Here is a 15,617-nt window from a genome sequence, read left to right on the forward strand (position 1 = left end):
AACCAAAAAAAAACAAAAAAAAAAAAAAAAAAAAAAAAAAAAAAAAAAGACGAGACGGGAATGGCACGACCACGCGGTGCAGGCTGGGCAAACAGACACACACTCCCCCATCTTTCCAGCCCTCCTCGCCGTTGCACAAGAGACGCCAAGAGGGGGCCAGAAAAACAGAAAAAAGAAAAAGAAAAAAAAAAAAGAATGACATATACACGCCAGAAGCTGGGAGAAACCAGGGTCACGCTCACTTCAGGTCTCTCCGAGCTGAAGCGGCAGTCTGAAAGAGTCGGTGTGATGAGGGTGGCATTCGCTGGCCTTCCGGTTGGAGCATGTGTGAGACACGAACCGGTCTAAGGCTGTCCGCCATCGCGTGGAGGCCGAGTCAAGGGCCCTTCCTTATTGTCAACGAAAAGAACGAGAGAAGAGAAAGAGAAAAGCCCGTAGCCAGTAGGCTCGCAATCCGCGGTACGACGTTGGCGCAGGTCGTGTGAAAGCTGCGTGTGCCGCTGTGGCTTTTTCCCTCCTTTCTGCTGCGTCCCTCTCTTCGTTGGCGTTGGTCTCCCCATCTCTCTGCCGGTATCTATCAGCTCATCTGCCCACGTCCCGAGCCTTGCGTAAAGGAAAAAAGGTCTGGTCTTGTACACGAGTACGAAGACAAGTCTCCCGCCCCGAAGGATGAATCCGCCTTCAGACACAATGCCTTCCTTCGCCAAGTGTCGTCCAGCATCACGAGGAGCCAAAGAATGGCATCGGCCTGCAAAGGGGACGAATGCAGATACCTGGGAAGAAGTCAAAGGGAAGAAGGAGAGTCACGCATCGTGTAAACTTTCCGTCGGCGAGTCTCGACACGGAAGAGACGAATAAGAATGGTTTGTCTTGCCTTGTCTTCCAGCAGATGATCCACAGCCGCATCTACCCCCCTTCTCACATGAGCTTCTGGTTGAATTCCCAGCCAGCCTCAGCCCGGTTCGGTGTCTAAGGACATGAGACACCTTTCTCCAAAGACGAGAGCCCGGCCCCAGCGAGAAAGGAGAGGACAAGAAACGACAAGGCCATCGGCTTCTCTAAGCCACATGATCAGTCTCGAGAAGAGCAAAAGAAAAAAATAAATAAAAAATAAAAAAAAACGGGCTGGTTCCGCGCCTCCTCTTGTCGCTGTGCCACGCTTGCAACTTTTCGCTCATCCTTCTGCCTGTGGGTAAGAAAGACGAGACCGGGGCGCGGGTTTTCTTGTTTGCTTTGTACTCCGTACGTGCTCCCGTCGAACCAAACGAGTTCGTTGCTCGTTCGCAAAGGGCCAAGGCGGCTGCCCGTCTCGGCGACTTACAGCTACTCATTCGTACATGAGCTGTGAAACTCTCTTGTTCCCCCAGGTCTGTGGCCGGGATCCTGACTCGGAGCCAAGGCAAGCTCTTCCACCTCGACGAGACAGGCAGTGACCTCTTTGTTGCAGCATCTCCCCGTGGGGCGTCATGCCGGCACCCGTGTGCGGATTCATTTGCCTCCCCCAATATTCCATAGCACCATGCACTTCGGAGAGGGAGAGGAACGTGTGTGTATGTGTGTCAGAGAGAGTGTGGAAAGGGGGGGGAGGGAGAGACTCGGGCCAGTAGATTGCATCTCAAACCCGCTCATCCCTTACACCCTCCGAGGAGAGAGGGTTGGTTGAGCATGGCGAGAGGAGGGTAGCGCAGCAGCAACGCCGCCGACAGAAATCGTGTGCGCAGGCGTACAGGCACAAGGGAGAGGAGGGCGAGGTCGATAGTGAAGGAGTCGGCGACGGGCTCATCCGGGGGGAGCGCTCGATGAGTTCTTTGGGGGGCAGGACTGAGCTAGACTCACATAGCGTGCTTGTGTCATGGAGTCGTTGACTATTTAGCATCCCAATCGTGACTCGGCGTCGAAAATTGCAGGCTGACGAGACATTTGTAGCTCACGGCGGTCGTGTACCCCATCTTGATAGTAGCATTGTTGATGTCATGTCACACAAGGAGAGAGACACGACTGCATATATATATATATATATATATATATATATATATGATGCCTTATCATTCCGCAGAAGCACCCATACATTCTACGCAGCATCGCAGGCTCCAGATAGTACCGTCGCAGTCGGAAGAGGACCTCAACCGTAGGCAGGGTCTGCCATCGGCAAAGTCTCTGCCTGGTTACAATTACAGACCAAGCTTCCTTGGTTCTCCCGCCAAACCCGGCAAAAAGCCTAGTTACAGCAAAGTCCCCAATCTAACCCCCGTACGCCCATGACACAGGATGAATACGAGTTGATCTTCCGGGCATGTTCAACCACACCGGCCAGCTGTTTTGAATGGGAGGATGGGCAAAAGGGCAAGCTGCTAGTACTGTGAAGTTGAGAAGCTAACGGAAGCGTGAGTGTGTCGTCAATGGCCCTTGTCCGACAGCCCTGACCCGGTAGCGAGCTATGATGCAAGAAGAAGGGGTCCTTGTTCATGTGAGTGAGGATAGTGGAAGGAGAAGTAACAGAAAGGAAAGTCAATTTCATGGATGGACACCCTCTTTGGGGGGGGGGGCGTTTGGGATGCCCTATGGTGGATGGAATCTGGTGTGTGATACCCTCTGGAGGAAGAGGAGGAGGGTAACCCGAGGAGAGTCAGTCAGTCTCAGTTTGACCGGCTAGTAGCTTCAGTAGAAGTGAAAGAACAGGAAAAGAAAAATAAACATGTAAATGGGGGAAATGGTTCATTGGAAAAGAAAATGATGATAAAACAGATTAAATTACGTCGTGTGTGTGACAACGCTCGTCCTGGTGAAACTAGATGACCCTTTATTCTATTTTCAATTCCCTTTTATCTCTTTAATGGCTAGTTTTTCTCCAATTACCTGTATTACTTGATGCATTATTATTTCAATTATAAATCGCTCCATTTCTCAACTATTGCTTCCCCCTGATGCTGTGCCGTTCGAGATGGTGTATCCTTGCAGCCGCTTTCAGATGGCTCTCTCAGCTCATTCGATAGAGTACGATCAGATGTCAGCCAAACAGCGAATGACTACGGCTGCTTCTCGCATCCTCGGATACCGTGCAGTGAGAGGACACCAGAATTGCCATCATGGAGATTCATGGGACTGCCATCAGGGCCTCGGATCATCCGTCATAGAGGTGCTGTATACGGAGTCTAGTCATCACATGAATTACGTGAACCGTGTTTGAGAGCATCTTGTCCTCGGGCGATACCGGAGACCTTGAGTCTTTTCCACGTGCACATCAGGTTTTTCTTTTCTTTTCCTTAAGCCCAGTCACAGAACAGCGGAGATCATCTCAATGACAGACATGAACGATAACCTCGGTGATTAACAAGGCAAAGAGCTTATGTAGCAAGGGACGTAATCCCGCGGCATCCCGTCGCAACCAAGCTTCCTACGCAAGATTGTCTATGCTTTGCCCACCCCAGACAGTCACCCAATTGGTCAGGTCATACATGCTATTCATTCTTTTTTTTTTTTTTTTTTCTTTTTTCTTCTTTTCTCTTCTTTTCATCGGCAATCGTCTGTAATTTGTCAATTATATGCCCAGGTATATCGGCCAAAGCAAAAAGTGTTCGGCGACCAAAGACGCAGGAGGTGGAGAGTTGATACAGCCCCCACGCGGGCTGAAGAACGTTGAAGAAATGGCGTGCTTTTTTTTTCCTTTTCTTTCCTTTGGGGGTTTAATATTCATGGGGAAAAGGATGGATACAGGCTATCGCCCATGGGATTGTCGGCGATTGTGACGAGCAGGGGATTTTTGCCTCGAGCACATCGAGATGATGGAGAATGATAATCCCAATGAAGACGAGCAACACCCGCGTTTGTTTGGACGGGATAAGACGGTGGATGGTATTTCCACCACTTGGTACTTTGCACTTTTGCAGACAACACCCTTCTCTCAAACGAGGAAAAGGCGTATTCATCAGCGTCAAGGGGATCGCCGAGGCCTATCAGGGCTGCTTGCGAGAATAAGCGCAGCACAGCACAGCACAGCAGGTTCCGATGCGATCAGATGATCTCGGGGACGGCCCGGTCGCGCCGTGTCAAGACCTTTTCTTTTTTCTTACACTACCCCTTCATTTCATCTCCTTTTTCCCAGGGGCATGTCGAAGCGACACTTGGTGAGAGGCGAGAAGACGTAGGTCCGTGACTGGGATGCTCGGCCTTATATAAAGACTCGCGAGACTGAGCTGCCACGATAGACAAGGTCCCCCAGCAAGGACAGGCAAGATCATGCAATCCTTGACCCCCCCGTAACAAGAACCCGTCCTCGATACGGAGCCTTGAGCGAGGAAACGTGCTCCTGCAACCTTGTCTACCCATCATCTGACAGTCCCAAACTTTCATGTTAATATTTGCGCGGGGGGGGGGAAGCCGGGGGAGGAGGCCAAGTCCATCGGTGAAGCAATCCAGACAAAAGGGCGATTTTTCCCTGGAAGAAAGCAAGGAACAACGCACAGGCAGCCTGTGTGTCAAAAGGAGCCATTGAACCAGCACACACATACACACACACACACACCCGTAAGGATGAGGATAAATTGCGAGGATCACTGTGTGCTGGAGAAAGGCAAACAAATCCCATTTTGGGGGCTGAAAATAGATGCGCAGCTCTTGATGGAGGGGGAAACAAATGGAGGAGGGAAGAGGCGGGTGCGCAACGGTCTTGTCCTTGCAGCTGGCTGGGCCACGTATTAAACCCATGGGGTCACTTGATGCAAAAGGATTCTTTGTGAAGAGGCGGGCCGCCAGCCCAGGCTGTGCCGGCGATGGTTCTTGGAGGGCAGAGCGAAGCGCTTGGACTGAAAGCTTACCATCACGAGATCCTTCTTATTGTATGAAGGAGCTCGCGGGCATTCCGTCCGTCGCCTTTGTTGTTATTCTTGGGGACACCGACTCGGCGGTGAGTGACATGAGCACTGATGTTTGTTTGGTGAGGCGTAAATGTTGCGTGCCGACTTACATGGTCGAGTACGACAGCATGACTGTCGGTTGCATGGTGTTTATCTCTGTCCTTGGCCCCCATCATGTAAGTAGACGCAGTAGTATATGCAGATTCGACTTGCGAGGCCAGTCACCCGCCAGTCACCAACATTCTCTAGCGAACCGGTGAGCAATAGCACTGGCATTGCCGCCGCTGGAACGCCAGTTACCATGTTGGGAAGCCGTGTGTAAACCCCCCATGGCTTGTGCTTTCACCGGTCACGATGCAAGTTCCTGGACAGACGACCACGTTGGGCGGCCTTCGGTCAAGGCGCTGCAAGAGACGCAAAAGCTGGAATGCAAACCTTGTTCATTAAATAGGAACATGTATGCGAGGGAAGGATGAAGAAGTATCAACAAAGAGCTAAGACTTTGATCGCATGATGCAAGATGCAGGGGAGAAACAACATCGTGATGCCGGGTATTTGAGGCATAGCGATTAGCATAGGGTAGGTGGGAAAACCGAGCCAATGCAGGTGTGCAGGACGCTCGGGGCAGAGAAATCGATTTGATGACGCGACTGGGAAGCAAAAAATTGGGTTAAAATCAACATTGAAAGGGAAAAAGGAAAACAGGGAAAAAAAAAAAAAAAAAAAAAAAAAAAAAAAAAAAAAAAAAAAAAAAACAAAAAAGAGAAAAAAGAAAAAAGAAAAGCACAATGGACCGGAATCTCGTCGAGCCAACAGCATGTTATGTACAAGCAAGCTTGTTGGTGCTGTCAGCTCCAGCTTGCACGGGTTGAAGTTGGTGATTTTTAGGTTTCAACGTCTCTTTGCGGAGCCGCGCGATCGCCGTTGCGACGGCCTGGAGAACCCCCCGGTTTCTTTTCTGTATTGTTGGAAGTCGGTGTGAGACAAGTGCAGAAACAGAGCTTCAAAGTCTTGTTGCTTCGACCAACAGACACCCAAATTCACCACTGTTCTTATTTGGAAAAAAAAAAAAAAAATTCAAATAAATATGGCAATGCAACAATACCACAATCTCTCTGTGTTGGAACGCAATCCTGCTTGCTTGCTGCTGCTAACTGCCTTGTCACGCCCATAGCATGCAACCTTTCGACATGCTGGGAAATTCTCACAATAAAACCGCCAGAAACTTGGAAATCCTATTCATTTCTCGCCGTCGGAATCCCAATGCAGTGGTCTCACCTGAAAGCACGTCCATCGCGAGATTGTAGCAATTTTGTGCAAGTCTCGCGGAATCCATCACTCGAGCAGCTCATGTGGCGTTGTCTCACGATATCGAACCGCGTGTTCTCCCTCGCCAGGGCACTGAGACTGATCATCGACGCAATGCTATCGAGACTCACTTCGCGAGATCTAGAGACATGCATACCGTTATCGCTTATTTTCCCCTCCAGCGCGTCCGAGGCCGGTTATCGCGATGCGTGACGTGCACAAAGAGGCATCTGCATCTTGCTTTATACTTGCACCTTGCATGCCTCGCGCCCGCGCACATCACGCATGTACATGCAAGCAAAGGCCCGCGCGAGCCAGCATGCCAGCCCTACGAGGCCACCGCTAGGCTGCGTGATACGAGTTACTCTCACTACTACTACCTACTGCATGCATCATCAGCCTTGGATAGGCAAGATCCAGGGACCCAACGAGAGCATTTGCCGGCGCTGCGAGCACACGCCAGAGAACGGCTCCAGATGCGCCTCCAACCGCCATGGAACAACAGCAGCAACAACGACGCTTGTTGAAGCAATGCCGGAGCTTTCCGCAGCTTTGTTGGTGCTGTCGTTGGCTTGTCGTTGCTGTAGTTTTTTTCTAAAATTAAGACGGCCAATCGCTCACTCCGTACAATAGCATCGTGAAGCTTTGATATGCCCTCTTCGTGATTCGGCAGAACCAGCCACTCGAGCATCATCATCATCATCCAATGTCCAATGCACCTGTTGCCTCTCACTCCCCCGCCATGCCAGTCCGGCGTCGTCAACACCATTTCACACGAACCGGAACGGGCTCCCTCTCGCCGGCGCTTTGTCCGGAGCTACTTTGGGCAAGTCCAAAGGCCCGAAAAGGGTTGGGCGGGCCATGCCATGCTGTTCCGTTCCAATCGGTGGGACAAAGGGGAGTTTCGGCAAATGGGGCCCTGGATGTCTCTGTCTCTGTCTCTCTCTCTCTGTGCCATTTTGTCTCTGTGCCTGGTGCTTGTGCCTGTGGAGTGTGAATACGTGTGTGTGAGTGAGTGAGTGAGTGACTTGAGTGTTGGCTGCCATGAATGTAACACGCTGTACTGTAGCTGCTCGGCCTGATGACCCGGGTTTGACGTGGATGGATTCTGAGTAATTTACCGTCTGCCTGGGACGCTGAAACTGGATAAAATGCCGATGAATTGATTAAATGCGATTTAATTGACTTTATCGATTTTGCAAGTCATGTTCAAGAGAAATGTATTTTTTTTGCTCGGATATTCATTAGCTTACGACACATCAAACGTCCAAGCCCCAGCAAGAAAAAAAAGCGTACCATTTTCCTCTCCTCCCACTTTATCTCGCATCTCCACCAGTTGACCGAATCTCGTAACCTTTTGCAGCCAATCAACTGCCCTTCTCCCCTCTCTCCTGTCACCTCTATTCTATCTCGCCCCACGACAACAAAAGACAAGGCAGAGCAAGGGGGATCCGCTTCGGCAGGGTTTTTTGGCATGTTACCTCTGGATGGAGCCGGATCACGTAACCCAGCGTTTGGGCCAGACGCGGACCCGGATTCGTCCACCGACGGGTGGAGAGGAGCAAGTCAGGAAACTGGGCCTTGACTCTGCTTTTGCCCGTGGCCTCGTGAGCGGAGCCGGTGATACGAGGGCGGCGATAGCGACGAGGCTTGGACAGTCATTTCGACAGGCAGTAAGTACTGTATGTACGTGGAAGAATGGGCGGCCACAGGCGATGAACTGACCCGAAATTGGGCAATGGACTTGAGCCAACAACACTGGATTGATACAGTATCAATTACAGCCGAGTCCAGTTTTGCCGGAGACCGCCATGGATCACTCTGCCATGATGCTCAAGGCGCGGCTGCTTGGCTTCTCCAGCGCGGCTGAAGCAGGATCCACGGTTTACCCATCGTCGAGCCCTTTTCTTGCTCATCCGGAATCCCCTCCCGGGTCCCCATTTTCCCCGATCAAAGCACCTCCAGAACCTGTAATTGTCCGCCATCGTGCGAGGAATGCTCTACGTACTCGACAAGAACCGATGTAACTTTTTTCAGCTTCAATTTCTACAAGTTGGTTGATTCCTTGTTCGCAAGCTCTGGGGCTTGTCTGCTTCACAGTGTCTTTTTGCCGACTTCAAACGAGGTTAAAGGAACATTCTCCTGTGCTCCGTAAGGATATATTACCGCAACAGCGAGGCCATTCCCAGGACTCCCTCGGGAGGACACGGGTGGCGGCCGGTTTGACACGCGCTGTGGCGCAGAACAACGTGGGTATTCTGGTGTTGTGTTCTGGTGCGCTTCTCTGCTCCTGCGTCACTCCTTCAGCCCCAGCCACAGCTACGTAGAGAGGCACGATACCTGCTGGACGATAATAGTACCTACAACTCAACCAGCTCCATGAGCAGAGCAAGCGAAAAGGAGAGGAGGCAGCCCAACGGAGACGGCTCGTAGCGTGAAGCTCGAACCTCCCCATTTCCTCCGTTTATGCCCTCCGCGCCCCCCCTCCTCTCCGTTCCGTTTCACAAAATAGCAGCAAATAGTCGTGAGAGAGAATGAATCGCGGCTTCGGTTCATTGCTCGGGCTTTAAACCATGGCCCTACTTTTTCTCGTTCGCTGCTCTCGACATAGTACTGTACCCAAGCGGGGGGGCAGGGACCCTGAGTTCTTTTTTCTCGATTCAAGGGCCAATGACAGAGCTCCCGAGCACGTCAGCTCCCAGTTTTCCTTGTCCTTCTCGTTCGTTGGCCTTGTTCAATGCGCTACTCCGGCTGCGGGGCCGGAGAGAGAGAGAGAGTGAATTTTACGAGTATCGTGAGTAAGACCGTTGACCTTCGTCTTTCGAAACAAGACGCCCCCCTCCGCTGGGGTCTTTTAGGCAGACAGTTTTACTGGTTCAAGTTCAATGGCCATCAAGGAGATCGCCGGCCCAGGTTCTACGAAAGTGGCGCTCTTCTAGAAGGAAATAATCTCCAGCCGGTGCTGTTTCGACCCGAGTCATTGCCCGCAGCCCAAGCTAAAAGGAAACGGGCATCTCTCAAGCACAAAAGAAAAGAAAAGAAAAAAGAAAAAAGAAAAAAAAAAATGGCTACAAGTTACATACCTATCAATGCCAGCAGAGCAATGTACAAGTAGTAAGCTGTAACTGCACGATTCGCTCATCCGCACACACACATGGCATCAGCAGAAAAGGCGGTCCGATACGATACGTATGCACTTCAACCCACTCCCCGCTCCACCAAGCCCCGGCCCCTCTCTGCGGCCCTGGCTGAAGAATCCGCCCTTTTCTTTTTCTCTGCATTCTCATTCGCGTTCAATATGTTCCAGAAGGAAAACGGTGAGGGAACGACTTTCCTTTGGGCCTCATTGCTGACTGCCCGCTTTTTTTTTCTCTCTCTTTTTGTGCCGAGAGGGCCTGTCAAAGCAAGTAATATTGAAAGCAAGAGCAAGCCATCGGCCGAGAGCGATGTCATGCAAGTAAAGCTAACGGTGGATGTGGTAATTCACCCGCCATTCTTCGCCTCTTTGTCAGCGACAATGCATGAGCGAGCAGATGAAGCAAACTAAGCCGTCATGCCACGATGGCCCAAGGGCGGGCTTGACAAGCAGACTGACAAGGGAGCAAGACGCCGCAGTGGCTTCAAGCAAAGGACAAGGCCGAACCGTATCTACTACTACTTTGCGGTCAATGAGCTACCTGTCCAGCTTTCCTCCTCGCACGCCTGCTAAATGCTCACGATGAACCGATAGTCTTGCTGGATGAGCGTCCGACCGCCTGTATTACCGTTTGCAGTAATGAAACCACTCTCTTCGCCGCCACGAAATGTTGCTGGCGCCTCCTCCCAATTCCGCTAAACGTATTGGCCATTCGTCTTTGATCATTTGAGCTGAGATAATCCAGAGATACAAGGACAGGTACCTACCTACCTACGTAATCACGGTCCGCTAAAAAAAGATGCCTCACCTGACAGCTCCTTACCTAAGACGTTTTTTTCATGCACGTCATGTGCTTGTCGTTGTCCAGCGGTAATACCGTTTTCAACGCTCCAATGTTCTTTGTCAGCAGTTACTTGACTTTAGTTTATATGGAGCCATACCTATGTAGTAACAGGTAGCCTTCCTTTGTACCGTCTCAACATGCCTGAAAACGGCATCGCATCTCAACGCCAGAGGCGCAATGTCCAGTCCAGTCCAGTCCAGTCCAGTCCAGTCCAGTCCAGTTCTCTAGCCTCGGGCAACGGCCACGAGCTGGTCCATGTCAATGTCAGAGAAGCGCGACCCAGTTGGCATCAGGCCTCCGTTTTACCCCGCGGGGGCGGATAGTTCTGCCATGTCGAAAAGTACGGGGTATTTTACCGGCACTCAGCATACATACATGTAGATCGTTCCATTGCGTCCGATGGTCTGATGGCAGGGACTCGGCAAACCGTTTGCCTAGAGGTATTTAAATCCGGATCTGCCATTTGGCATGTGTCTGCTGGAAGTCATCGTGCCCATCAACGGTGAGCCATGCCGCCCTGCCGGAAACGAACCTCGGCTGAACTCCTCTCGAGCAACTGAGTTGGACAAAGACCCCGGCCCGACACGGACAGGTCTTTTGATATTACTCGTACTCATCGTACGAGTTGCTAGTGTCACTTTTACTCGTAGTCCCTCCCTCTCTCTCTCTCTCTGATCCCATGGCGAAATACGGGGGTAAACCTGCCAACTTGCTCCTGAGACCCTGTTTGATAGGCTGTTTGATAGGCAAAAATACTCGCCCAAATGTCAGGCCAAGGTGGCAAAACATCTGAGATGGCCTGGACCCTGCTTGTTTCGCAGCAATCCAAGCACGAGCTCCAGTATCGCCACAAACTTCCCCGCCAATTGATCTGCGATAGCTCCTGCCCAGACTACTCAGACCTGCCTCTTTGCAGATACACGCAGCAACCGCGTCGGGCCTGGACCGAATTGGGCGGCTCATGTGGTTTCAATGCTTACTTCTCGATGCTACGCTCGACGCCAATTCGCGCTAATCGGTGTCCTTTTGAGATGGGAACCGCCGGTCTAAGGGCTATTGTTTGCGCTCGGTCTGCCTTGACTGGGTCGCTGTATCCAGCCTCGTGAAGTTCCTGGTACGGTATGTAAGAGCTATGTATGTTGTAGGGATCCTCCCAAAGGATTCACGTGAGTTGGGTAGCCGTGTCAACGCATTTCTCGGCATCTGGCCCCGTTGAATGGCAGTTGATCGGTGGGTTGGACCCCCCCTCCCCAAGACCCTCCGTTCTAGATGAGCCTCACCAGAGAAGTTCCGAGAACGGGGAGAATATCCATACCTATCCACCGTCCGGTGGCGGGAGTCATGTGACGGGGGAGCTGCTCCTCTTTGCTGAGCCTCATGATCTCCAGGAGCTGGGGCTCGGCGAGACTTTTCCGTGAAAATCAAGTCAATCAATTGAGATAAAATAGAGATAATATTAGAGATAAAAATGAAATTGCAAAAAGGACAATTGATGGTAGAATAGTGAAGATTGTGGGTTCACTGCTCGTATGCGACGTTGCCGCCGTAATTGCACGGGACCATGAAGTTGCTTCGCCGCATGGAGCGACTGGAGCTTTCATCCACAGCCGCCGCTTTCATCGATGCAACAACGTGTCTACTACCGCCAATGCCAAAAATAACAGACGGAAAAGCATGAGATAAAATGGACATTTGATAAAATAATAATAATAATAATAATAATTGTGATTATGGTAATTCTCAATTGCCAATATCCCCACATGCTCTCTGTTTCAATCCTCCCTCCCGCGCCTGTGTCACTTCAGCAAGTCATTGCCGACCCCTGGCATTATGTTGGCAAATCCCCCCATACAGTACTTGCGATCTTGAGGCGCCCTTCTCGCTTATCGGGACCTTGAGCACTCAGTTCGGTGGTGTATGCAACACAGGTAGGCAGTCAAGGGCTTTGCCTCTATGCCGTGCCCGTGACGATGGGAGTATGCATGCACTTTGGCTAAATTGAAAGGAGATCCAAATGCTATATCCCGTCTCAATGCTTCATCGTCTTAGGCGCAGTGCATGGCCTCACTTATCTAGCAAGCATAACGACACCCCAGATCTCGCGACGTGAAATACATTGTTTCCCCCGACAAGAAGCCAGGAATGTGCACGCACAGGACGTGGACTTACATCGGCTGAATTGCTCCCTATCTGAATCACATCCATACCCCCCCAATAACGGCACGGCTCTCGTCAAGGGCGGAACGTGCGCGCAGCCTGTAATTCGACGCCCACCCGCCTCGTCACAAAATCACAGCAGCGCGATTGGACGTGTAAGCCATCCAATTTGATACGCAGGAAGGGGGGAAAAAAACACTCTCAAATATGACAGATGAAGCTCAAGAAGATGGCGTTCACATATGGATCCATTCAGCATAGATTCAGATCGTCAGCTCCCTTCTCGCCTGTTCAAATATGTGACGGGTCGACGGCGATCCGCCTCCCTCGTATCGTAGACCCCCTTCCCTTCCCTTCACCCCAGGTTTTTTTTTTTTTTTTTTTTTCTTTTTTTTTCTTTTTCTTTTGATGAAGCTGCGCCCTGAAACTTGCACCAACAATTTGCCAACTGTTTTGCGCCCAGACGATGGCGGAACATGCAGGATCCGGTGCATGGGGGACCTGCAGCAACGGGAGGTGACTTGGCCTTTGCCCGGTCCCGGGGCTATCATTCGTCGATGCGCAGCGGGATCAGCTTTCCTGGCGATCGAGACATTGGAAAAAAAGGTACGAGTGGCGTCAAAGGCCAAATCGTTTCCGTTGGTGGGTGTACGTTTACCCAGTATGCATGGGATGGGTTTGGAACAACAGGTTGGAGGAAACGCGTGTTGGAACAGGGAGGGGGGTCTCCTGCTGTCTCCAGGACAAAAAGTAGATACTCTTTCGAAATGAATTGAATATCAAGCGAGGCAATATCCGCACTCCCCAAGCAGTTCCAAGGGATAGTGGTAATATCGAGTTGGTTCAGATCTGCGGTGTGCTGACCAACTGAGCGGCTGCGATGCTCCGGCCCGGCAAGGTCTCCGGGTCTCCGCGAAGACACTCGAAGTTGCCGGATCGCCAGCTACTTGCACCTTGTTTCAACCACCAAGACGAGGTGGGAAGATAAACACTGCAGAGTCACATGAGGCTTGATTTGCATTGTACTGCTGTTTGATCGTCTTGCCCTTGGGCGAGTTATATTGGATTGTTTGGTATGAAAAATCCCGAGACGGTACCTGGCGTGTTTCTGCTGAGGAGCGCGGACAGTGGGAAGGACGAGACGGTGACAATATTCGACGCATCACGGGGGCTCGTCAATGTCAGACAGACTGAGGCAAAAGCAAGAGCATTATTCATGCCGTCAATCCTTTCTTCTTTTCAGCTTTGTTCTTTCTTTCTTTTTCCCTAATTTGCCATGCATCTTGATATGTGATATCCCTGTTGGAAAGAAAAAAAAAGCAAGAAAAAAGCTTGTTGTCTCCCTTGCGCGCAAGGGGTCCGAAAACACACTTCCACAACAGGAAAAGCCGTCTTCTCTCGAGGAAACAAAGCTGCAATAGCAATCCTCCCTTGCACAACACCGTACAGAACGAGCAGCTCTTGTCTTCTCAGCTCAGGCATCATGTTGCTGCCCCAGTGACCCTTTGCACAGATTGCATGACATTCAGCATCACCGCCTGATTCAGCCTCACGAGCCCAAGTCGGGCCGGAAGACTCTCCCGGCGTGAGCACATGCACCTCTTGTTTCTTTTCTTACTCGTTTCCTTGCCGTATTCCCCTCTCATTGCTTCGTTTCCGTAACGCTACTTTATGTGCGTTGCAAGCCAATAAGCAAGGAGTATCTTAGGCAAGTTAACACGTCAGGCCTCTGTGCTGGGGAGTTAGGTAAGGGTTTGGTTGTCTCTCCCGTCTTCTGATTTATATCATATATGACAGCGACGGCTTTGCCGCCCTGCGATCGCGCCCCAGCTGCTTGGGCAATCTTGCGACAAGGGATAAAAACAGGTTGAATTAATAAAAGCAATTAAAGCTTGGTTTTTCTTTTTCCCCGTCATTGTTTTTTGTTCTTTTCGGCAGACGGCTCAGGCTTTCACATGGTAAAAGCATCAGAAACGGAGCCGACCAGGTCGTTTAGTCGGCCGAATTGCCTTGAACGGGTAGGTAGGCATCGGCGACCTTATCGGGCGGGCCCTGGAAATTTGGATTCCGGGGTGGTTATCTCGAGACGTTTGTATGCCCGTTCGTCGCACTTCAGAAGTTCCAATACGCAAGATGCTGTTCTTCTCGCATCACATACATCCTCGTCTCGGACTGAATCTAGCATCCATATGAAAGTGCGTGTGCTCAGTACAGCGCTTTCAGAAATGGTCCCGAGGAGGGGGGGATTTCACATGTCCAGACGTGTAAGCGGAGAGGAGAGGGGGGATCCCGTCCCGTCCATCACGAGGTTGCCAGCGACACATGCATTTAATATGCCTTGCATCGATATTCTCCATCTGTAAAGTGTGGCGACGGCCTTTATTCGCTCGCATCAGTAAGAAGGAAGACGAGTACCCCCCCAAAAAAAAGAAAAGCAGCATGAGAAATGGAAGAGGCGACACGGCACCCGCAACTGCACTCGGGCTGGTCACAAACCTCTTTTACCCCAATCACGGATGTAGAAGCCCGCTTCTTGCGTGTTCCTTCAATCACACACTCCTTTGGACAACTCATACTCACACACACACTCACACTCACTCACACACACCGAATGTCTGCCGCTTCATTTGACGGCCGGGCGGGAAGAAGCGCTAGGGCGCGGACGAGAGACAAGTCGCGCTAGGACCTACCGGACCGGCAGCCGGTTCACGCATGCTGGGGGAGGAGGGAGGGGGAGAGGGAGGTCTTGGATGATGCCCGATTCGGTTGCTCGCCGGGAGGAAGCGAGTCAGGAGGGTCTTTCTGTCGCAGAGAGCTCAGGGCAAAAGAAGGGGGAAAAGGGAGGGGTTGTTGTTCTTTCTCCATGGGGCTGAGCGAGCGGGTGAGTTGGCTGAGAAGGAGGGTGATGAGGGTTGTGGTTTGACAGCTGGATCGGGGGTCCAGCACATGACGGCGTGAACATGATTCGAAACAGGCCATATTCCCCCCTTTTGATTGGAATAAGAGTCGTATGTTGAGCCAAACAAAGGATGTGCGCTCTCGATGCCGCTGCGGCCGTGTTGTAGGGTAGAACTCATTGGCTGCGGTATACGAGCGCGGATCAAGAAGCTGGTTTTTGACCTGACCCCGTTCTCTCAGCGTGTGTTACAAGCATCACGAGCTGAAAGCGAAGCTCAACTGCTTCTTGTCAGGATTGCGGTGATTGGCTGCAATCCTGCTTCACATGGACTGGGGGGACGGCAGGCCGAAAAGTCACGGGAGCGGAAAGTGGCTGAAACCGGCCAGCAGGCTTTCTGTTCCCAGGAGGCATGCGGAGGAC

At 51.4% G+C, this 15,617-nt stretch overlaps 1 protein-coding gene across 1 annotated transcript; it reads left to right on the forward strand.

The window, feature by feature from the left end:
- Positions 1 to 10,278: 10,278 nt before the first annotated feature.
- Positions 10,279 to 10,464, forward strand: CCMA1212_006673 (uncharacterized protein; the record flags this gene model as incomplete). Its single annotated transcript, XM_073703880.1, has 1 exon — positions 10,279 to 10,464. One exon carries the CDS (start codon positions 10,279 to 10,281, stop codon positions 10,462 to 10,464), a length of 186 nt encoding a protein of 61 aa, XP_073557564.1.
- Positions 10,465 to 15,617: the final 5,153 nt, after the last annotated feature.

This window comes from Trichoderma ghanense (genome assembly GCF_004382785.1).
Source record: "Trichoderma ghanense strain CCMA-1212 chromosome Unknown scaffold_8, whole genome shotgun sequence".
In the NCBI taxonomy this organism is placed as follows: Eukaryota; Fungi; Ascomycota; class Sordariomycetes; order Hypocreales; family Hypocreaceae; genus Trichoderma; species Trichoderma ghanense.